The sequence below is a fragment of the Lagenorhynchus albirostris genome, chromosome 20 (genome assembly GCF_949774975.1).
Source record: "Lagenorhynchus albirostris chromosome 20, mLagAlb1.1, whole genome shotgun sequence".
Classification (NCBI taxonomy): domain Eukaryota; kingdom Metazoa; phylum Chordata; class Mammalia; order Artiodactyla; family Delphinidae; genus Lagenorhynchus; species Lagenorhynchus albirostris.
This window is the reverse complement of record NC_083114.1, coordinates 51,037,138-51,058,454: the sequence shown is the minus strand read 5'-3', so window position 1 is coordinate 51,058,454 and position 21,317 is coordinate 51,037,138. Positions and strand designations below refer to the sequence as shown.

Here is a 21,317-nt window from a genome sequence, read left to right as displayed (position 1 = left end):
ACTGGGCTGGGGCTCCTTTCCTCCTCACTCAGGTTCGTTCTGCCCCCAGCCCCCTGCCCCCTGCCTGCTCTGCGAGCGGCAGCGCGTGCTCACCGCTGAAGTGTCTGCTCGCTTGGATCTGGGCTCTGTGCCAGTGCCTCTGGGTCCCCTCCTGACAGCCTAGGCGCAGGGCTGGTGCCGCCCCCACCAGCGGGCTCGGGCGGGCAGCACTGTCTCTGCTCCCGCCCCTTGGCCGCAGGAAGGGGCTTTGCCTGACGACAGCACCCAGCTTTATGTAAATACCCCAGCACCGTTAGTTGGGAGGCGTGGAGCACACCCACAGCCCCCAGGCTGCTCTGAATGTGTTGCAGAGCCTCGGGGGAGATGCACAGCACCCTTGGATTCTGTTGACTAACTTTGGAGATGGAATAAATGTTTTTCTCATTCATAATCTCCATTGTCATGGGTAGGGCCTCTGTCTAGGGGTAGGAGAAAGAGAAATTCCACCCTGAGGTACACCCTCTGGCCGAGGTCTTATGGAACCTGTATTTTGAACAGAGTTGTGGCAGTCTGGCCCTCCAGCGTGCCTAGCAGCTCCCCGCCACCCCCACCCCCCCACCGACCCAGGGTCTCATTGCTCACGCTGCCCTCCCATCAGCATCTTAAAATAGTAACTGTGCTCAGCCTGTAAACAACATGGCTTTTCTGGGCCGCTCTGCCAGGGTCCTGGTGTGCCCCTGGAGGGGCAGGGGCCCTCTGCTTCCCATAGACAGGGCTCAGCACCTCTGCAGCCTGTTCCGGACACACAGGGGGCCGGCCTGACTGCCCAGCCCGCCCCAGGGAACAAGCCCGGCTCAGGCAGGAGGCCAGGGCCCCCAGGGCAACTCGGGGCTTCCCCTTTTGAGCCCAGACAGGGAGCTGTCAAAAGTGGGCCCCAACAGTTTCAAAATCCCGAGTAAAAACTAATAGGGTTTGGGAATTACGCTCTCATCACTGTACTGCACCTTTGTAACCTGGGACCAACCGCGAGCAAAGGGGAGGGAGAAGCTGGGGCGAGGGTGGGGAACCCGGACCCCCATGTGCATGGGGCACACCTACAGCCCAGGCTCATCCCATCCACACCTGACCTGGCGCACTCTTGCCTCCGTGTAAGCTGCCCACAGCGTATTTTCTGAGGCACAGCAGAGCTGGTCTTCTTGGCTCCTGAACTGTCAAGTGTCTGTTTCACAAACAAAACCTGACCTCACAGCCCCATCTGGCAGCACAGACCAAAGCTTCATCTTTCCAACCTGGGCCTCAGGCTCCTTCATCCACCCATCTTGACCTGAAACCTGCCCCGACAGAAGAGCAGGCAGACATTCCTCTCAGGACACACTTCACGATCATTTCTCAGTTAAAAAGCATTGTGGCTAAGAGATCAGTAGTACTAGAAAATGATTTGAAAAGAAATCCCCACACCTAAATCAGGTCACAGCTGTCTCCAGTGAGACCTGGGGAATCCCAGACAGTTAAAGAGAAATAACGCTTTCATCAACCAGTAAAGTTTAATATTAGTTATTAATATCACACACTACAACAGAAAAATCACAGCCCCTGCTTTAAAAGACAAGCCCCTGGGATCTGAGCCCCAGCAGGGTGTCACCCACATGGAAGAAGCTGTAATTCTGGAGAAAATGATCGCCAGAGCAGGAAGGGCTTTTGGCCCAAAGGGAAGTAAGAGAGAACAAGTCCAGCCATCCTCAGAAGGGCCAGGAGCCCGTCCCAGGCAGGAGGACTAAAGTCTTTGCACTAGAGGAGGCTCGGTGCTGAGCCAGAGGTGCTGGTGCTCCGACTTCCCAGTGAGAACAGAAACTCAACAGCAAAAGCCACAAAAGGGGAAGAAGCCAGGAGCGCTGATGCCACAGGAGCTCGCGCCTCCGGCCTCACCGCTTGGAGAGGGAGGGACTCACGTCAGCAGTGGCCCCGCGCCCGCCTGGGGTGGATTGTGAGTAGTCTGGGAAGGGAACTGAGGGAAGCCGGCGGGCAGGCAAGGAGGGAAGTGTGATGTGCAGACCACCGGCCCGTGGCCCTTGGCCGGGGAAGGGGCGCTGGTGAAACTTCACCCCCCACCCCCGCTTCCTCCTCCGAGAAGGCCGGGCAGCACGCAGGGGGCAGGCGTCCGCCAGGGGGCAGCAGCAGGCACGGGAGCGGGTGGCCGGTCAGCGCCTGTCCTGGGTGTGGGGCCTGTGCCTCAGTTGGCCGGGCTGCACTGCAGGATCTGATGAGGAGCGAATAGCTTCCTGGCTCCCATGGCCTCCCCGGGCTTTCCCAGCACTGGGCAGTTCTCTTTATTCTCTTTGCTGTCCAGCCCGACAGGCTGACCCGAGGCCTTCTTGAAGTAGCAGAGGCGGCACACGGAGTGGTACTTGTCTGCTCCTCCTATCACCTCGACCTGGCCATGGGACAGGAAGCGCCAGGACTGAGCGGGGACACAGCACCACCCCCGCCCCTCCACCCCTTGGAGAAGGCAGGAGGCGCCACCTCTTTCTCCACGCCCAGCCTCTTGGTGTAGGCGGCCTCTCGGAAGCACTCCATGCACACCGCCGTCAGCTTCACCACACTCTCGGCCAGGGGCACCAGGTTCAGGATGGTCCCGAAAGCCTGTATTCCCATGGAAAGACTGGTGTGCACTTACCTCACCGGGTGGGCTTTTCCTTGAAACCCTCTGATTCACAGCCCTGAAGCCAGGAAACTAGGCCCTGACCTTGCTTTCCCCCAGAGCACCAGCCCCTGCAGCAGGCGGCCTAGTCTGGGGCAAACCAGGGAGCTGGGTCTGGCTCGCCTGAGCGCCTGGGCTCTGGCAGTCTGGTCATCCAGGGCGCGGTGAGCTGTCCATCTGTGCACAGCCCCGGCCCCTTCCTCCCTCCTGGGTCCCATCCCGAGACCTGGACCAGACGCCTTACCTTCCTCTGGAAGGTCCCATCCAGTGCAGCCACAATGACGGTCTTCCCGGCATTGGCCATGGTCTCGCTGAACTCCACGATGTCGGGGAACTGGAAAGGGTGAGAGGAGGAGTGAGCTTCCGCCCTGGGCAGCAGCTTCTAGGAGCCACGAACACGTGGCTGGACCCAACAGCTCTGGCCACCTGGATCGGCGTGGAGCGCGAGAATAGGGTGGCCCCAGCCCCCCACACCCGGCACGCTGCCTGCACATCTGCAGCAGCCCCAGTCGCTCCACCATCCTGCCAGCTTTCCATGGCAGACCCGGGGCCCACTCCAGGCCAAGCACCCGGAACAGTCACCAGGAGAGGCAGTCTGCTACCGCAGTGGTCAAAAGCCCAGGCCAGAGGCTGCCTTGGGCTTGAACCGTGGTCTTGGTTGGACCCATTAGCTGTGACCTTGGCAATGACTTCACGTTTCTGAGCCCAAGAAAAGGCAAGGAAGGCCCTTGGTGGTGGTTAGGGATTCAGGAGCCTCGAATAATTTATGACATATGCTATATGGCCGAGAGGCAGGCTCTGTGTGCTTGCTTTTCTTTAAAAACATAATGTGCCCATGTGACGCCTTGAGAAGGGGTGAGGGTTCCACTGGCCACTTAGAGCAGGATGGCACGGCACACCCTTCTAAATACAGGGCCTGCAGAAAGGTCACTTACTTGGGAAATCAAATTTCAAGTGGCCCAGGGCAAGGCTGCTACTTAAATTCTTTGGTGAACTTTCACTGGTCAATCATCTGTCTAGATTGGTCTTTGGGTTGGGTGAAGTGGGGAGTTCTTGTGTTTGGGCAAAGGGTCTCTCTCCAAGCCGTTCATGTAGGTGCAAAATTACCAAGACCTGAGGGCTCAGCAAGACGAGGTCCAGGAGAGGGGTTAGAAAACCTGGATCAGTTCCAGCGGGATTCACCGAAGCCAGATCTGACGGCCTCTGCAGGGCTGCCGAGCCTGAGCTACGGAAACAGCACCTCCCACCCAGAGGCTCCAGCCTGGCTCCAGGTGAGGCCCCTCTTCTTCTCTAAAGGACTCATCACAGGTCACAGAAATGCAGCCCCCAGCCTGCAAGGAGCTGTCAGCCAGTGCCCTCCACCCTACCCCCCATTGTCACAAACAAAATGGTTTCCAGACATTGCCAGATATCCCCCGGGTAGGGGCTGGGGGCAAAACTGCCCTGGGATGAGCACCCCCTGCGTCTCACTCTCCCTGTCAAGGCCTCATCAGATGTGGGTCCTTCCACACCAGGGTTTGGGGACCTCTCAGGGTCCTCCACCTTGCCCGCTGCAGCGATGCCCACCATCAGAGACTTCAATTCTTCCACTTAAACTTTGTCCCCTGTTCACATGCCACCCCGCCCCCACCCAAACACTGAACCCTGGGCCTCCAGCTGGGGTTCCTGAATGATCAAAGGTAAGGTCAGAGCTGTCTGCAACATCCCAGAATGCCCACTGGTAACCAACCACATTACTGACGTTTGTTCTTATTGCCATTAAATTTTTTAGGTTATGTTATGGGTTGAATTGTGTCCCTTCCCACCCCCCAAATCCATACGTAGAAACCCTCACCCCCAATACCTCGGAACCTTATTTGGAGAGAGGATCTTTGCAGAGGTATCCAGTCATAAAGTAGGTCAGTAGGGTCACACTCCAGTATGACTGGTGTCCTTGTAAAAAGGGGAAATTTGGACACAGAGAGGGACAGACACAGGGAGCAGATGGCCACCTGCACACCAAGGGGACAGGACTGGAACAGATTCTCCCTCACGGCCTCAGGGGGAACCCACCCTGCCCACACCTTGGCCTTGGGCTCCCAGCCTCCAGAGCTGTGGGAAGTAAATGTCTGTGGTTTAAACCGCCCAGTCTGTGGTACGTGTCACAGCAGCCATAGACTCTAATACAGGTTACATTCAAAGCGGAACTTCAGAGGACCTAGTAAACGTAGGGTTTTCTTGGTAGACAAAAATGATTGCCACACGGGATCCAGGTAGAAAAGTAACGGGGGGTTTCTTGATGGTGACAAGTCTACCCATTTGGTTCACCTGCAGATCCAGCACCTGGGCTGACCTGCCGTGAGCCACTTCCTGAACAAGGTTTGATGAGGGGAGAGGACCGAAAGGGGAGATCAGGAAGCCAAGAAGTAGTTTCACCCTCGTCCTTATCTTGCCGAGAGGTGGCGCCCTCATGATGCACGAGGGAAGCACCCCAGCCCTGCCCCGGTGGAGGCCCAGCTTCCCGGCAGCCAGGCTGGTGTTGAAGGCGCAAAGGCCACAGAGGACAGGAACGAAGGACGTGACACTGAAACATTCAACCGTTCCACCATGAATGGTAGAGACTAAATGAGATGCACAGACCAAATCCAGAGGCAAATAAACAGGGAAGAAATATTTACAGCATGTGACAAACTGGCACCGATTACACCATGTCCTGTAGAGGAAAGATCAACCAAGAGAAGGAGGCAATTTACAAAAGTAGAAACACAGGGAAAATGATGTCAGCCACCCGAGCAACAAAGGAGAAGGGCAGTTGGAACAGGATGTGTGTATGCAGCCGCCAACACCCTGCCCTCCACCGCCGGGGATTTCCGCAAACACCCAGATGCCTCTCCCCCCACCCCCCACGCTGTCCATGCTCCTCCAGCAGAGGAGACGCCCTGGGCGGCTTCCAGGCTCTCCCAGGGTTACCGCCAAAGTCTTTCCCGCTGACCTGGCCAAAGCCCCTGGCCTCCTGGCTGCTCCTGAGACATGCCCAAAAGCACACTCCTGACTGGGAACCTTCACCCCACTTTCCTTTTGGCCCCTTTCTGACCGTCCTCATAAAGCATCATCCCCACCTTAGCTCTACCCCCTCACAGTGCCTTTCTCCCCCGGTTGCCACCACCTTTTACGTATTTCTCTCCCCCAACTAGAATATAAGTGCGAGGGTGAGACCCTGGCTGTATCCCCAACACCTAGAACATCGCTGCCACACAGCACAAGCTCAGAAAACACTTACTGAATGAATGAGATCGGTCCCTTGACCAGTGATTCTACTTAGTGGATAAACCCCAATACACCGGACGACAGCCAGGATGTCCGCACACACGTCCGTCACAGCCTGTAAGTGCCACACCCAAGGGGCCAGCTCGTGGAAGACATGGGATGTTCATAAGGATAGGTATTTGCTGATGAGGAAAAAATGGTCACAACACGTGATATGAGCCCGATCTATAAATACGAACTTCCGGCAAGGCCATTCTGTGACTGTGATGGTCAAGACAAAACCAGACCCCTCCTAGGGAATTCCCTGGTGGTCCCAGTGGTCTCCGCGCTCTCACTGCTGAGGGCCCGGGTTCAATCCCTGGTCAGGGAACTGGATCCCACGTGCTGCAACTAAAGATCCCGCACGCTGCAACGAAGACCCCGTGTGCTGCAACTAAGACCCAGCACAGACAAAAAAAAAAATTAAAAAGAAACAGAGGTAAGACCAACACTTGGAGTGACACTGTGCGGCTGGCATGCCCAGGATCCAGCTGCCCACCTACCACTGCACCCTCAGCTTATAGCGTGGGGTCTTCAGATGTACCACTCTCCAAGGGAAGGATGAAGGGAGGGAGAGGCAGTCCTTTTGTCAGGTCCCATGTTGAGAGGCAACTGAGGCAGCCACCTCTGGGCCCCAGAACTTCTTGCAGAGCAAGACCCACAGGGGTGAGGGCAGAACAGAAGATTGGTGATGTTTCTGCAGTAGGTTTAATAAACACTAGTTATGGGAACTCGAGTTTGACTTGCTGGCCAGGGAGGAAGTAGCCATAGAAACAGGGAACAGAACTGTGGGGCAGGGACTTCCCTGGTGGCGCAGTGGTTAAGAATCCGCCTGCCAATGCAGGGGACACGGGTCCGATCCCTGGTCCGGGAAGATCCCTCATGCTGCAGAGCAGCTAAGCCCATGCTCCACAACTACTGAGCCTGTGCTCTAGAGCCCATGCTCCACAACAAGAGAAGACACCGCATTGAGAAGCCCGCACACCACAATGAAGGGTAGCCCCTGCTCTCCGCAACCAGAGAAAGCCCGCGCAACAACAAAGACCTAACACCGCCAAAAAATAAATCAAAAAAAAGAAGCGGACTTCCCTGGTGGTGCAGTGATTAAGAATCCACCTGCCAGTGCAGGGGACACGGGTTTGAGCCCTGGTCCGGGAAGATTCCACAAAGCCCGTGTGCCACAACTACTGAGCCTGCGCTCTAGAGCCCGCGAGCCGCAACAAGAGAAGCCACCACAATGAGAAGCCCACACACCGCAACGAAGAGTAGCCCCCGCTCGCCGCAACTAGAGAAAGCCCGCACGCAGCAACGAAGACCCAATGCAGCCAAACATAAATAAGTAAATAAATAAACTATATATATTAAAAAATTATTTTTACAGTAAACAAAAAATTTGATTTCTCAACACTGGTGTATAGGGAGGGTTTGGTTCTGTTTAGCTCAATGTTGCTTCTTTTTTTAAAAAAAATTTATTTATTTATTTATTTATGTTTGGCTGCGTTGGGTCTTCGTTGCTGCGCGCGGGCTTTCTCTAGTTGCGGCGAGCAGGGGCTACTCTTCGTTGCGGTGCGTGGGCTTCTCATTGTGGTGGCTTCTCTTGTTGCGGAGCACGGGCTCTAGGCGCACGGGCTTCAGTAGTTGTGGCTCGTGGGCTTAGTTGCTCCATGGCATGTGGGATCTTCCTGGACCAGGGCTTGAACCCGTGCCCCCTGAATTGGCAGGAGGATTCTTAACCACTGTGCTACCAGGGAAGTCCTGTAAATTTTTTTTTTTTAAGGTACAATAAATTCTATATAACAGTAACACAGAAAGCAGTAAAGGGAATTCAAAGGGTATTCAGACACTAGTTAAAGCAAGTTAACAATGTTTACCTTATAAAAATATCAGAAATTGAACCAATAACCTCCAAATTAGCAGAGGAAAAAGGGGGACAGTTGAGTTCACAGGAAGAGTGCTATCAGGACAAGTCAACTTACAAACTGCCCTTCGTCGATGCCTATAACAGCCACGCCCAGGGCCTCCTGGGCCACATCCCGGAGCACGCAGGCTGGCAGGGCCTCCATGGTGTTCCTGGGGACAGAAAGCCAGAGTGTGAGCAAGAGAAGGGAGCCAGAGGAGACCAGGAACCAGAATGAGGGGCCAGGGAAATGGTCTCATGAGCAACCCCTACCTGCAGAGCAGGCTGAGATGTCTGCCCAGAGCTTTGAGAAATTAGCACCTGTGGGAAGGCATCTGGGGAGAAGAGTAAAGGCCTTTGTTTGGAAAACCAGTTATTCAACAAGAGCTATTTCACTTCACGCTTTGGACTGGAAATTAGCAATGCCCAATGTGAAGCTCAACCCAGATGCAAAGCTCTTCTCTGCTGTGTGTGTGTGTGTGTGTGTGTGTGTGTGTGTGTGTGTGTGTGGTGGGGTGGGGTGGGGTGCAGACAGGGTTACTTCATCAGGTACAGTGCCTGGGGCCCATGATGCTTTGGGGACGAATGAAACATTTTAATTTCTTCTAAAAATCAGAATAAATGTAACTCAGTCTGGATTATCTTTGTCTTTATATCAATGCAGTCATAAATTATATATTTTTATTTTTTTCTTTATAGAGGAAGGGGCCCATGAAAATCCTACCATGGCCCCGGGCAGACCATTAGCGCCAGAATCTAAGACTAGGCGCCGCGCGCACCAGCAGAGATAAGCCACGAACACCGACCAGCAGTGCAGTGACCTAGGATTCCCTCCCTTTGACTCCTCTGGTTGATTGATTAAAGGATTTCTCAGAGATCATAGAGCTATTAAAGGGCAGAGTCAGGATTCAGATCCGCATTCATACCGCTGCCTCGTGTGTCCTGAGGGGAGGTTCCTACCCAGCAGAGTCTGAAAGTGAAAGGCCATGTGTGGGAGTGTTCCAGTGCATTCAATGACGCGGTGGACCCCACCCTGCCCCACAGCCAGGCCTTTTGGAAGAGGAATGCTGTTCTTTGTCTTCTAGTTTCTGTTTTTCTGCAATGTTATTTTCTTCTGTTTCCATTTTTGCCTGCTCCTCTGAACTACCCTTCCAAGGAGCTAGGAGTTTCCTGACGGCTCTGCAGTTTTGCAGCTATATATTTATGTAAAACTTTACAACTACTTAGTGATGATCTTGCTTTGATCCTGGCAGGCAATGCAAGCCGGTTCCAGCTTCAGCAAGAGCAGCGTCTCTGGAGCACCGTCACCCCTGCCAAGCGCTAGGCCTCTGCTGCAGCTCGTCTGGGCCTCTACAGCCCAGATTAGAGAGGATTTGTGACACTGGGGCAGAGCTACAGCCCAGATTAGAGAGGATTTGTGACACTGGGGCAGAGCCTGGATTCCACCCCCATCTGACAGACCCAGAAGCTGCACTTCTAATCTTCTCCACTGCTTTCACTGTCCTCCCCTGACACTTCTCACGTCCTGAGCAGCGGACACCTATGTTTTAGGGATGAGAAAGCAAACGTGGAGACGTAAATGACCTGCATCAGGCAACATGTCCAGGAAACGTCACTCAACGTTTAACTTAACTCCAAGTCCTGGGCCCTCTCCGCCTCACCCACCTGCCCAGCTTCAGAGCCCCCCGCACTCCCACCCTGAAGCCACACACAGCACAGCCTTGATGCTGGGGGCTCAGGTGGATGAATCTGGAAGACGAAAAAAGTGTCTCAGCCTCCAAACCATCAGGGCCTAAATGCTGTACGGAACAGCAGGAGTGGTATTAAATTTAACCTCCCAACCTCAGGCTGCAGGCTGAAATGTCCACAGGACACAGGCAGATAAACATAAAAGGGGGATGCACAAAGGCCACGAGACAGGGAGTCAGCAAGGACAAGCCAACTAAAAACTTAAATAAAATTCAGCCTGCAGGCCAGCAAAACCAGTCTGCAACCTCCACATAGGTCAAGAGCAGGGTTTCTCAACCTTGGCCAGACATTACTGACATTTGGGGCTGGATCATTCTTTGTTATGGGGCTGTCTGTGCATTGTAGGATGTAGTGGCATCCCTGCCCTTTACCCACTAGTTGCCATCATGCCCTTACCTCCTCCTGTTGTGAAAACTAAAAAACGTCTCCAGACATTGCAAATAGACGCTGGCGGGCAGAATCACGTCCCGCTAGGAACCACTGGGCTAGAGCCCCAAGAAAGGCCAAGTTCTAGGGTACCTTGCCAAGCAACCTGGAAAGTTTGCAGATTTGAATGGTTCACTGCCTGGCATCAGCATTATTAACCATCCTCTCTAAAGAGTTCTGACAGTCACTGGCCTTCTCACAAAAGGTGTGGGGACAGGACAGAAGGGGCAGGGACTGACCGGTCATGCGTGGAGAAGTTGCTGCTGTAACGCGTATCCTTGGCATATTTGATCACCAGGCACTTGTACTGGGCAATCTGGAAGCGACGGACCCGTCTCATCAGCTCAGTACTGCAAGGTAAGGCCCATGCATAAGTGTGGGCGAGGAAGACCCCATCAGCACAAGTCGGGCTCCTTACCGCCTTCTAGGGGTATACAGCCTGAGCCCCACCAATGGATGGGAAGGCTGCAGGGCAGGGCGTGGACCAGTGAGGACAGAAAAGGCCCACACAGAGAGTTCAGTCTCGACCCAGGAGGGAGGAGCATGCCTGGGCTGATAGTCATTCTCTATGGGGAGGGTGGCAAAGAAGGGCCCTCAGGTGATTCGGGGAAGGGCTGGAGGAGTGATTTTGTTGGGGGCAAAGCAAAGACCACATGCACAGGAGAGGGGTTCAGATTCCATTCCAAAGTAATCTCACCCCACAGTTCTTCACATAGCCTGAACTAACTTCACAGAACCTTTTGGTGCAACAAGGGAAGTGCTTTGTCTCTGAGTCCAAGAGCCCACCCTGAGCCCACCCTGAGCCTCACCGTCGTGGGCAAGGGATTTGAGCTGGAGTGATTCCCCAGCGCCATATAGGAAGGGGGGCCAGGGGAGTTACTGGGGGCTCACTGGGATTGGTTCTATCACTTCAGGGAAGCAAAGGCACCAGCGCTTGACTCTTCAGTGTGGAGAGTAACTACGCTCCTGGGCCATCTAAGGAAACAATCATACACTGCAAGGAAGCCATAGATACTGCACGGCGCACAGAGCCTGGCCACCGTAGATGCACCCGTCAGAGAGGGCTTTAGTGAGGGGCTAAACGGTGAGCAGCTGTGACCAGCTCCCGGAAGGAGCTGTGGTTGAATGACCCCAAGGGGAAGAGGTTCCGACCCGGACGGGAAGGGGAGGAGCTTCTCCTCCGGTAGGATCCCACGGAGGAGAGGCATCCTGGGCGCGAACGCGGGGTCGGGCAGTGGGGGCTGCTCTAGAAGCGGGGCTCTGAGAGGGGCGGCAGGCTCGGGGTCGTGGGGCGTCATGGGAGGAGGACGGGGTCCTGGGGGTTGGAGAAGCAGGGAAGTAGAGGAAGAGATCCCGGCCTACCCCTGTCCCGCGAGGCCATTACCTTTTTCCTGAGAACATGGGTCCGAGAATCACCTAGGAGAGAAGGAGAGGTCACTGGGCCCCGGTGCGCACGGACACCCGGGCCTCGATCACGACTCCGACCCCGCCCCGCGGCCCGCACCTGGATCTGCCCCCGGGTCTTGCTGGGGGAGCCGGGCAGCACGGTGGGCAAGTTGATGCAGCTCATGGTGCCTTCAGGGAGATCACAAATCGAGGGCCCGGCCGCCGCCGCCGCCGCCGCCGCCGCCGCCGCCGCCGCCGCCGCCGCCGCCGCCCTGCAGGCTCTCGTCGGTTCCCGCGCCTTGCTTCTTTATCCCCGGCGCGCGGGCCAATCGGGAGCCGGCGCCGCCGGCCCGGAGCCAATCAGCGTGCGGCTGTGGGACCGGCGGGAGATTTGACCTCAGCCCGCCCCCTCGTGGGAGGGACCGGGAACGCGCGCACCAGGCTCAGCTCACCAGGGCGGTGGGCGCGGCTCCCAGGGACGGGGCCTGACCAGAGCCCCGCCCTCCTGGCATAAAAAGGCGGCCCGGCCCCCTGTCGGCTCGTACACAGCGGGATGGACGGGATGGACGACTTGGACGGAGGTCCTGAGGGCGGGGCTCCCTGGAAGAGGATGTCTAAAGAGGTAGGCGGATCACTGGGAGAGGCTAGGGCTGAGGAGTGTGTTTCAGAGGTGAGATGGGGGTTGAGAGGAAAGTTTAGAACCACTCCTGTGGGCGCCGTTGATAGCCTACTGTGTGCCAGCTCCCGAAAGCTTTAGCACTGTGATTTATTGATATTTTACTTCTCGCCACAGGTAGGCTTTTGCTAGCCTGATTTTAAGGGTAGAGGAAATGGAAGCCCTGGCTATGTTTTTCTACTTTTTTTTGGCCTCACTGTGCGGCATGCAGGATCTTAGTCCCCTGATCATGGATTGAACCCGTGCCCCTGCAGTGGAAGCGCGGATTCCTAACCACTGGACCGCCAGGGAAGTCCAGCCCTGGCTATGTCAATACCCATAAACCGGGATGAGGTTGGGGCCGAAGTTCTGGACCTTAATCTGAGGTTGTGCAATGTTTGGAGGATGTGTCAGACCTGAAGGAGTAAATACCGGAGGGCTGGTATTTACTGAGGGAAGGTTATGGGGGTTAGAAACCACATATGCAAAGCATTTGTTATGCTTATCATTCTGTTATAATTTCCTAACTAGTTTTCCTACATTTCAGGTAGTGGTTCTTTCTCTGGTCACGGACGCCTCTAAGAATGTGGTGACAGTTACAGATACTGCCCCCAAGAAATCCTAACCTCTCTTTTTCGGTCTCTCTCTGTCTCTGTCTCTCTCTGTCTCACACATAGACACACACACACACACACCCCTATAATATCAGAGCACTTTCAGAAACCCATTGCATTTTCATTATTATAAATAATAGCAATAATAAAAGATGATGATGATAGCAGTCACAGAGTGTGCGAGGTATGACTGCAAACATCCGACGGGCATAGATTGTACAGATCCAAAGACCCCTGGCCAAGAACCCCGTTCAATGGAAAGAGGGGGAAACCCACATTTGAGTGGCTAGCTTGACTTCATTTACATGCCTTATAGCTTTCAGCCTCGCAAGGTATACAGCCTCACAAGGCTGAAAGCTATAAGTCATGTGAATGAAGTAAAGTACTGTTGTTTTGCCCATTATACAGATGAGGGAACTGACTGTCAGTAAGTTGCCCAGGGTAAAAGAGCCTGCAAGTGATGGAGCTTGGATGGCACTCAGCCCATCTGATTCCAGAGCCCAAGACCTTTCCATGAGGCCACCTGTCTTCAAATTCTCCAGTCCAGCCTTCACCTGTTTTTTTGTTGTTGTTGTTTTGCCTCTGAGCCCTTTCTCCAAAACCTGGTTCCTTATTACTTTCTGTGTTAAGTCTGAACATCTTAGCTTGACATTCAAGACCCTCCACCCCCCAGCCCCCGCTTCCCAGCCTCACCTCTGTGTTTCAGCAATCTGGCTGGTCAACATTTCCAAACTGACCTTTGATTCCTTCCTCTTCACCTCTGTTTCACCGATTGTGCTGCGTCCACCTGCAGTCAGAATCATACCGTTTCAGGGAACATCAGCTCTACCTCACTTTCTCTGCAGCGGCCACCCCAGCTCCCTGGCTTCCTGTGGCCTTAGCCGCTGTGGAAGTGGTACCCATGATGGCATTGACTGGGACAGATCTATGGGACCTCATTTCCCTGTAAAGCTGTCCTGCTGGTTAAAGGCATGGCCATTGCTCTAGACCGTGGATCTGGCAGCATCTGCAGTGCTGTATCTGAAACGCCTAATTAGTTAGTGGGGGGAGAGTGGGGAGTGGCTTGCCAGGCTGGAGACCGGGGGGCTTGAAGGAAGCTAAGGGCATCTATGAGAGCCTGAGATATCAGGGAAGGGGCTTCTCCAGGCACGCGGAGGGGCGGGAGCACAGTCTGCGTGGAGGTCAAAGGTCTTATGGAACTTCGTGTCTTTGTCCCGTAGGAGCTGGAGAATCAGTACTCTCCCAGCAGATGGGTCGTCCGACTGGGAGCAGAGGAGGCCTTGAGGACCTACTCACAGATAGGAAACGAAGGTACCGGGGGCTCTCTCTGTGGCCGCTTCAGGTGGACTTTAGCATGTGGCAGTGTTTCAGGATGCCAGGGCGGGGAGGAGGGGCCTCCCAGCCCCAGCCTCTCGGGACAGTTCCCAAAGTCCAGGCACCTCATCTGCTCGGGGCCAGGCGCCCCGGAGCCCTCGCTGCAGGACTGCCGGAGGCAGGGCAGGGGCAGTGACCATGCCCCACCTCCCCTCCTGCTCAGCCAACCTGCCAACTATGCCCAGGCCCTAAGGCCACAGTGGCCCAGGGAAGTGGAGTGAGAAAAGGAATGTGGCTGCTGAATGCGGGATGTTGTTGCTATCTACAAGAAGCAAAGAGGTCTTTTTTTTTTTCTTTAGAGAAATCAGGGCTTGGGAATCTGTAAGCTAGTGAAGTCTCAAGGTTAATTCCCATCCCAGCCCTGGGTCTCTAGAGTGTTGTGCTGCCACCTTTTGAGTGGGTTGGGCAGGTGGGCTCCATGGGGGATGTGTGGGTGAGGGAGCAGCCAGCCTCTCCTCCAAGTCGGAAAACTGGATGTTGGCAAATGAGCTTTGTGTCAGCAGGCTGACTGGAGCTCCCAGGGTTGGTGGTTCTCTACACTGAGATAAGCCAGCTGGAGGGACAGGCTAGTGGGGGTTGGTTCCAGCACATTTCAGCGCCCTCCCTGTCCTGATAGGGGGTGGAGCTGTGTCCTGGGCTCTTCAGAGTCCCCTACTGTGCCTAGCTCTGCACCAAATATGTCTCTATATACTCAATATATATTTGAGTGTGCAGAGAAACCTACATGAGCTGGTAGAAAACCTGTTTGTCTATTGTAATTGTCTTGAGGGAGAAAAGAGCTGACCCTGTAGAGAAAGGGAGTCTCTCATAAGAAGCAAGGGCTTAGAAGAGACTCTGAGGCTGTTGCCCTCAGAGACTGTCTTTAGCAATCCCTCCTGAGAAGCCCTATGGACAGCTTTACATTCACATCCTACCTCCCTTCCTATTTTCGATGCTCCAGCTGGCCCAGAGGTGCCGCAGGTGCATCTGCCCTATTTCATTGGTGAAGAAGGTGAGTGCGACAACAGGGGGGCATCAGGGCCAGACGAGTGGGCGGAGCCATGCATGCGCAGGGTTGGAGGCTGTCTCTATTGGAAATGTTGATATTTCTTTCATCGTGGACTTTTTGGCATTAATTCTGATTTTTAAAAATATTGCACTTAAATGTTATCTTTGTATTGGTCAGCTCAGGCTGCCATAACAAAATGCCATAGGCTGGGTGGTTTAAACAATAGGAATCTCTTTCTCCCAGTTCTGGAGGCTGAGAAGTCCAAGATCAACGTGCCAACTGAAAAAAAAAAAAAAGGTGCCAAATGATTTGGTTCCTTGGTGAGGGTACTCTTCCTGGCTTGCAGATAGACCCCTTTCCCCTGCATCCTCACATGGCAGAAAGAGAGAGAAAGAAACACTTGCTCTTCCTCTTCTTATAAGGCCACTAATCTCATCACAAGGGCTCTACCCTCATGACCTCAACTAAACCTAATTACCTCCCAAAGTCACCATCAAAATAGGGTATGAATTTTTGGGAGACACAGGCCTTCAGCCCATAGCGATCCTCATTACTGAGTCTTTGGTGCCCTGCCCCATGCTGTGCCTGAGGTGTCTCACTCACCCCATCCTAGTCCTGCATGATGAGGTTAAACAACTCACCCAAGCTCACGTGGCTAGGGACAGTCACCACTTCCCAGAGCTGAGCTTCCAGGTAAGAGGGGAGCAGGCTGACAAGGGGTGATGACAGGCAGGTGGCGTTGGTGAGTGCCCACCAGCTGCCTCTCTTGGTGGAGTTCCCCAGACCTCTGGACTTGCAGATTGCCTCCTTGGAGTCAAACTCCCAGAAGATGGCGAAGGAATGTAAAGCGGAAAAAATGAACAGTGGAATCCCCCGCCAACCCAGAAAACCTCTCCACAGAGGTAGAAGAGAAAGAAAACATGATTTTTAATTGAGTAAGGAGATTGCAAAACCAGAAAGAAACCTGACCCTTTTATACAGCCAGGCTTATATCCCTAGGGCATACCTGTTCTCAAAATCAGCATACCTGTGTTCAAGCAAGAGGACCTGAGGGCACTATCTACTGCCCTAGTCCATCCTAATTCCATAAGGGTGGCCATCTGTGTTTGCAAATTGCCTTTATCCAGAGGAAGACGAGAAATTCCCATATCCTTAAGGCAAGAGGTGGTTTTGCAACTTGGAGCCAGGTGCCTGCAGAAGTTAGGGTCCTTCTCTCCCATGGGGTATCTTGCTCAATAATTATATTTCAAAGGGAGAGCTCCCAGGTCTTTGAGAAGAACATTCCTAGGTTGTAAAACTGGCAAGAGACTCTTTTAGCTTTAAAAAATATTTACATATGGGGAATTCCCTGGCAGTCCAGTGGTTAGGACTCCACGCGGAGGGCCGGGGTTCAGTCCCCGGTATGCGAACTAAGATCCCACAAGCCGCGCAGCGATAGATAGATAGATAGATAAAATATTTACACACATTCCCAAAGGGGTAGAGAAAGGATATTTGATGAGGTCTCCTAAAAATAAATGCTCTAAGAAAAGGGAGGAAGGTAAACTCTCTTTTCCTTTTTTGCACTACGGAGAATGAAATTGTTTTTCTTTTGATCTATATTCATTCTAACAGCGTCGACCTGGAACTTGCAGTGGGGACTGCCCTCTTCCAATGAGTAGGTCATTTTTATCCTCCACCAAGGCCTGGCCTCTCTCAGGCTGGGCACCTGGGGACAGCTGGGTGAGCACCGGCAGAGGAAGGTTTGAAGAACTGTTTCCTCTACCAGTAGCTATTAAATTTGATTAACAAGACTCAGTAAAAACACATTGTACAAGAAACTAAAGGAGGTATATGTATAACCCGGCTTGGGGCACAGTTCCAAACTCCCATTCCCCCAAACCACGCCTCGCCCAAGGAGCACCAATCACCAGTGAGGTGGGTGGGGCCTCGTGATTGACAGCCCCTGCGACTGAGAGCCTCTCTGAGGTCCCCTCCTGCCTTTCAAGGCTGAGATTGTGCTTTTTCCTCTCCATCAGAAAAACCAAAGGAAGAAAACAAAGGCACGCAAAATACAGGCCCCAATTTTGTTTTACTGTGATAAAATACACATAACATAAAATGTACCACTTGAACCATTGTAAAGTGTACAATTCAGCAGCATTTAGTACCTTAACGATGTTGTACAACCATCTCCTCTACCTGGTTCCACCACATTTTCATCACCCCAGAAGGAAAGCCCCTACCCGTTAAGCAGCCCCCTGGCAGCCACTGACTGCTTTCTGTCTCTGTGGATTTTCCTATTCTGGACGTTTCGTATAAATGGAATCCTACAAAATGTGGTCTTTTGTGTCTGGTGGCTTTCCCTTCGCATAATGTTTCCAAGGTCCAACCATGTTATAGAAAGTCAGTGCTTCATTCCTTTCTATGGATGAATAATTTTCCATTGTATGGATGGACCACGTTTTGTTTATCCATTCATCCGCTGATGGACATTTGGGCTGTTTCCACCTTTTGGCGATTGTGAAAAGTGCTGTTGTGAACATTCATGTACAAGTTTTTGTTTGAAAGCCCTAATTTCTTGTTAAGTTCGATAGACACAGCCATTCTACCAAACTGCATGTATTCCAAATGTTTACTTCCACCTTTTTACTTAGTTCATCATGGACCAGTAGCAAGCCGTGTGGGACACCCATTGTCCACAGACCACGTTATAATAGCCCTGCTCTGCACTCTCTGAGGTTGGCTATTTTTAGGCAACAATTGTTTTCTGATTACAAAAGGAGCATTTGCTGATTGAAAAGGATTTTAGAAAATAAAACCGTCAATAATTGTCACCCATTGTTAACACCGTGAGATCATTTCTTATAGTCTTTTTTTCTCCTAGGAGAAAGTGTTCTGTACTTATAATGTGCAATCTTGTTTTTAATAGCATAAACAGCCTTAAAAATTATTTCTAGAAGAGATACTATGTATAAAATGGAGAAACAACAGGATATATTGTATAGCACAGGGAAATATAGCCATTGTTTTGTAATAACTTTAAATGGAGTGTAATCTATAAAACGTTGAATCACTGAGTTGTACACCTGAAACTAATATAATATTGTAAGTCAACTACACTTCAATTTTAAAAATTCTTTCTAACCCAGGGCTTCCCTGATGGCGCAGTGGTTGAGAGTCCGCCTGCCGATGCAGGGGACACTGGTTCGTGCCCCAGTCTGGGAAGATCCCACATGCCGTGGAGTGGCTGGGCCCGTGAGCCATGGCCACTGAGCCTGCGCGTCCGGAGCCTGTGCTCCGCAACGGGAGAGGCCACAACAGTGAGAGGCCCGCGTACCGACGGAAAAAAAAAAAAATCTTTCTAACCCAAAAGAATTGAAAATAAGTTCTCAAACAAGTACTTGTACACACATGTTCATAGCATTACTCACGGTTGCCAAAAGGTGGAAGCAGCCCAAATGTTCATCCACAGATGAATGGATATACAAAATGTGATATGTCCATACAGTGGAATAGTTTTTGGCCCTAAAAAGTAATGAGGTACTGATACCTACTAGAACATGGATGGACCCTGAAAACACAATGCTCAGTGAAGGAAGCCAGGAACAAAAGGTCACATTTAGGTGAAATGTCCAGAATAGGGAAATCCGTAGGAACAGAAAGCAGTTAGTGGTTACAGTGTCTGGGGTAAGGGGGGTTTGGGGAGACACTGCTTAACGGGTAGGGGGTGTTCTTCTGGGGTGATGAAAATGTTTTGGAACTAGATAGAGGTGATGGTTGCATGACATTGTGAATGTGCTAAGTGCCACTGAATTGTTCACTTTAAAATGGTTAATTTTTTTAAAATTTATTTATTTATTTTTGGCTGCGTCGGGTCTTTGTTGCTGCATGCGGGCTTTCTCTAGTTGCAGCGAGTGGGGGGGCTACTCCTCGTGGCGGTGCACAGGCTTCTCATTGCGGTGGCTTCTCTTGTTGCGGAGCGCGGGCTTCAGCAGTTGTGGCATGCGGGCTCAGTAGTTGTGGCTCGCGGGCTCTAGAGCACAAGCTCAGTAGTTGTGGTTCACGGGCTTAGTTGCTCCATGGCATGTGGGATCTTCCCGGACCAGGGATCGAACCTGTGTCCCCTGCATTGGCAGGCAGATTCTTAACCACTGTGCTACCAGGGAAGTCCCTAAAGTAGTTAATTTTGTTATGTGAGTTTCACCTCAATAAATTATTTTTAATCTTTTGCAGCACTACCACTTCTCTCTGTCCATCTGCAAGTCCTCATGCCCCGGGGGCACTGTGCTAGGTGCTGGGAAGAAGGCGGGGCCTTTGTCTTCTCTCCTGACCACCCCCCTCTCCACTTCTTCAGCCTGTGCCGCTCTGCTGGTTTCCACTCCCTCCTCCTGGGAAACTTGGTTTTTCTCTGACTTTGGTTATCACAGATTTGGCTACGAACTCACTGTGACTGAGCCCCAGAACCCCACCCCACTGACCTCCCCCAACTTCTCCAGCTTGTCCACTGGTTCTGGCAGACAATGGCTCCCAATGTGTGTTCACTGCTCTAAAAATCCCGTATTCTACATATTCATCCCTCTCCCCCCTCCCTGCCCACTCCCTAGAAGTCACTGATCTTTTCACTGTTTCCGTGGTTTCACCTTTTCCAGAATGTCCTATAGTTGGAATCATACACTATGTAGCCTTTTCAGATTCTGGCTCATTTTTGTAGCACATGTTACCACCTGACATCTTTCTGTAACTGCTTGTCCCCCTCACTAAGGGGTAAGGCACATGTGATTTGGATTTTTTTAATTATTTTGTCACTACGATATTCCAAAATGGGCACAAGGCTGCTGCTTATATAAGTATTTGTTTGCTAAATGAATTAAAAGACTGGGGGAGAATAGTTCTGAAACTAGATGGAGGCTGATGGGCCCCAGCCTCCTCTTAAATTGCTGCCCCAGACGTGATGAACCCTTGGTCTTCAGCTCTCCGTGACTGTCTGATGGGTCTCCCCGCCCCACACCTGCATTAGTCTCTAGGCCCCTGCTCCCCCTAATTGCTCTAACACGATGCTCAGTTGGGTCCAGGGACCTGGAGTTTCTCTCTGTAAGAGCTGTGACACTTTGGACTGTGATTAATAGAAACCGAAGTTTTGCTTTTTCAAAAGAGGAAGTTTGTAATAGGGTTTATGCTGGGGTGTCTTGTTGAAGCCCTCCTGTGCTGCCTGTAAGTGCAGCGCCTGGAGGGCTGGCAGGATTCACGCTCTGGAGGAGGCAGTGGGTCCCCCCATTCTCTGTCCTTGCAGCCAGCTGCCCGCCATCACCGTCATACCACCTCCTGGAGAGAGGCAATTTCTCTGGCTCAGGGTCGGTTGGGTTTTTTAATACTGGAGGAAGACTTTTTTATGCATGATAACGAATATCGATAGCTGCTTGGTTTTAATTGCTCTTCAGCTTAGGGCATAAATTGCATCATCTTTTTCTTAGTTTTGGCACAGCATAAATCTTGTTGGTCCACGTACACTTCCAGAACCCTTGCGTTAATTAAGTTGCTCCCCTTTGCTGAGCCTGCTGTGTTGACGAGCTTGTCGGGAACAAACACCTTCACACAGTGCTGGTGGGAGGGTGGTTGGCAAACCCCTCAGAGAAGGCGAGCAGGGGAGCTCCAGGGCCTTTGGGGGGAGTGTGGGGGCTGTTATGGACCGAATTTTGTGTCTCCCCAAAATTCACGTGTAGAAGCCCTAACCCCTACTGTAGCTGTGTTTAGAGATGGATGGGGCCTCTAAGGAAGTAATGAAGGTTAAATGAGGTCGTAAGGATGGGGTCCTGATCCAGTAGGATTATTAGAAGAGACACAGAGGGTTCCTCCCCCTAGAGAGGGAGAGCTCCTCCCAAGCACAAAGAGGCCACGGGAGCGCACAGCGAGAAGGTCATCTGCCACCCCTGGGGAGGGCCCTCACCAGACATCACCCCACCTGGCACCTTGACCCTGCCTTCCAGTGTCCAGAACTGGGCGAAAAAAAATGTCTGTCGTCGAAGCCCCCCCACTGTATGGCATTTCGTTAAGGCAGCCTCAGCAACTAAGACGGGAGGCTCCGATTGAATTTGCGCCTCAGATCAACAGGATGTGATGCTAGTTATACCTGGCACACACGTGTGGCTGGATGGAGCCCTGGTGAAAGCAAGGGAGTGGAGAGGGACTGTCCCTGCTTCCAAGGGAGTAGTGAAGGGGTTCCAGGGTGGTCTCAGTAGGGGTGGGGAGAAGACTCAGGATTCAGGATAAGCAGAGAGGGAGCCAGG

The 21,317-nt window shown here is 52.5% G+C and overlaps 2 protein-coding genes and 1 long non-coding RNA gene across 10 annotated transcripts in view; 2 read left to right on the top strand and 1 right to left on the bottom strand.

The window, feature by feature from the left end:
* Positions 1-2: 2 nt before the first annotated feature.
* Positions 3-9,246, top strand: LOC132511635 (uncharacterized). 3 transcript variants are annotated; one of them, XR_009537673.1, is made up of 3 exons: positions 3-3,948; positions 4,991-6,401; positions 9,113-9,246. It is a non-coding gene; the product is annotated as an uncharacterized LOC132511635 (long non-coding RNA). The 3 variants fall into 3 exon arrangements; XR_009537672.1 differs by having other exon boundaries at positions 8,559-9,246; XR_009537671.1 differs by lacking the exon at positions 9,113-9,246 and having other exon boundaries at positions 4,991-6,693.
* TK1 (thymidine kinase 1) lies at positions 1,510-11,671 on the bottom strand. 3 transcript variants are annotated; one of them, XM_060134981.1, is made up of 7 exons: positions 11,539-11,671; positions 11,419-11,450; positions 10,274-10,384; positions 7,939-8,032; positions 2,922-3,011; positions 2,500-2,619; positions 1,510-2,410 (listed from the first exon to the last, which is right to left on the bottom strand). In XM_060134981.1, exons 1-7 carry the CDS (start codon positions 11,602-11,604, stop codon positions 2,210-2,212), a joined length of 714 nt encoding a protein of 237 aa, XP_059990964.1. In that variant the 5' UTR covers positions 11,605-11,671; the 3' UTR covers positions 1,510-2,209. The 3 variants fall into 3 exon arrangements, with proteins under 3 accessions (XP_059990964.1, XP_059990966.1, XP_059990965.1); XM_060134983.1 differs by lacking the exon at positions 2,500-2,619; XM_060134982.1 differs by lacking the exons at positions 11,419-11,450; positions 11,539-11,671 and adding an exon at positions 9,321-9,399.
* The window catches only part of AFMID (arylformamidase), a 27,254-nt gene continuing 15,194 nt past the window's right edge, over positions 9,258-21,317 (top strand). For 2 of the 4 annotated variants that reach the window (XM_060134980.1, XM_060134979.1), the window contains exons 1-4: positions 10,333-10,391; positions 10,949-11,118; positions 11,616-12,042; positions 13,910-14,000. In XM_060134980.1, the coding sequence (XP_059990963.1) occupies positions 11,974-12,042; positions 13,910-14,000 (160 nt within the window). In that variant the 5' untranslated portion in view covers positions 10,333-10,391; positions 10,949-11,118; positions 11,616-11,973. Of the gene's footprint in view, positions 10,392-10,948; positions 11,119-11,615; positions 12,043-13,909; positions 14,001-21,317 lie in introns of all 4 variants that reach the window. The other 2 variants (XM_060134978.1, XM_060134977.1) reach the window with 2 other exon arrangements.

What these genes read in the sequence shown, in the direction of transcription:
- TK1 (XM_060134981.1), bottom strand. Translation starts at nt 11,604, where the DNA reads ATGAGCTGCATCAACTTGCCCACCGTGCTGCCCGGCTCCCCCAGCAAG. An exon ending in AGACCCGGGGGCAGATCCAG is followed by an intron (nt 11,451 to 11,538) that starts GTGCGGGCCGCG and finishes CTTCTCTCCTAG; the next exon opens with GTGATTCTCGGACCCATGTT. An exon ending in ATGGGACCTTCCAGAGGAAG is followed by an intron (nt 2,620 to 2,921) that starts GTAAGGCGTCTG and finishes ATGGGAATACAG; the next exon opens with GCTTTCGGGACCATCCTGAA.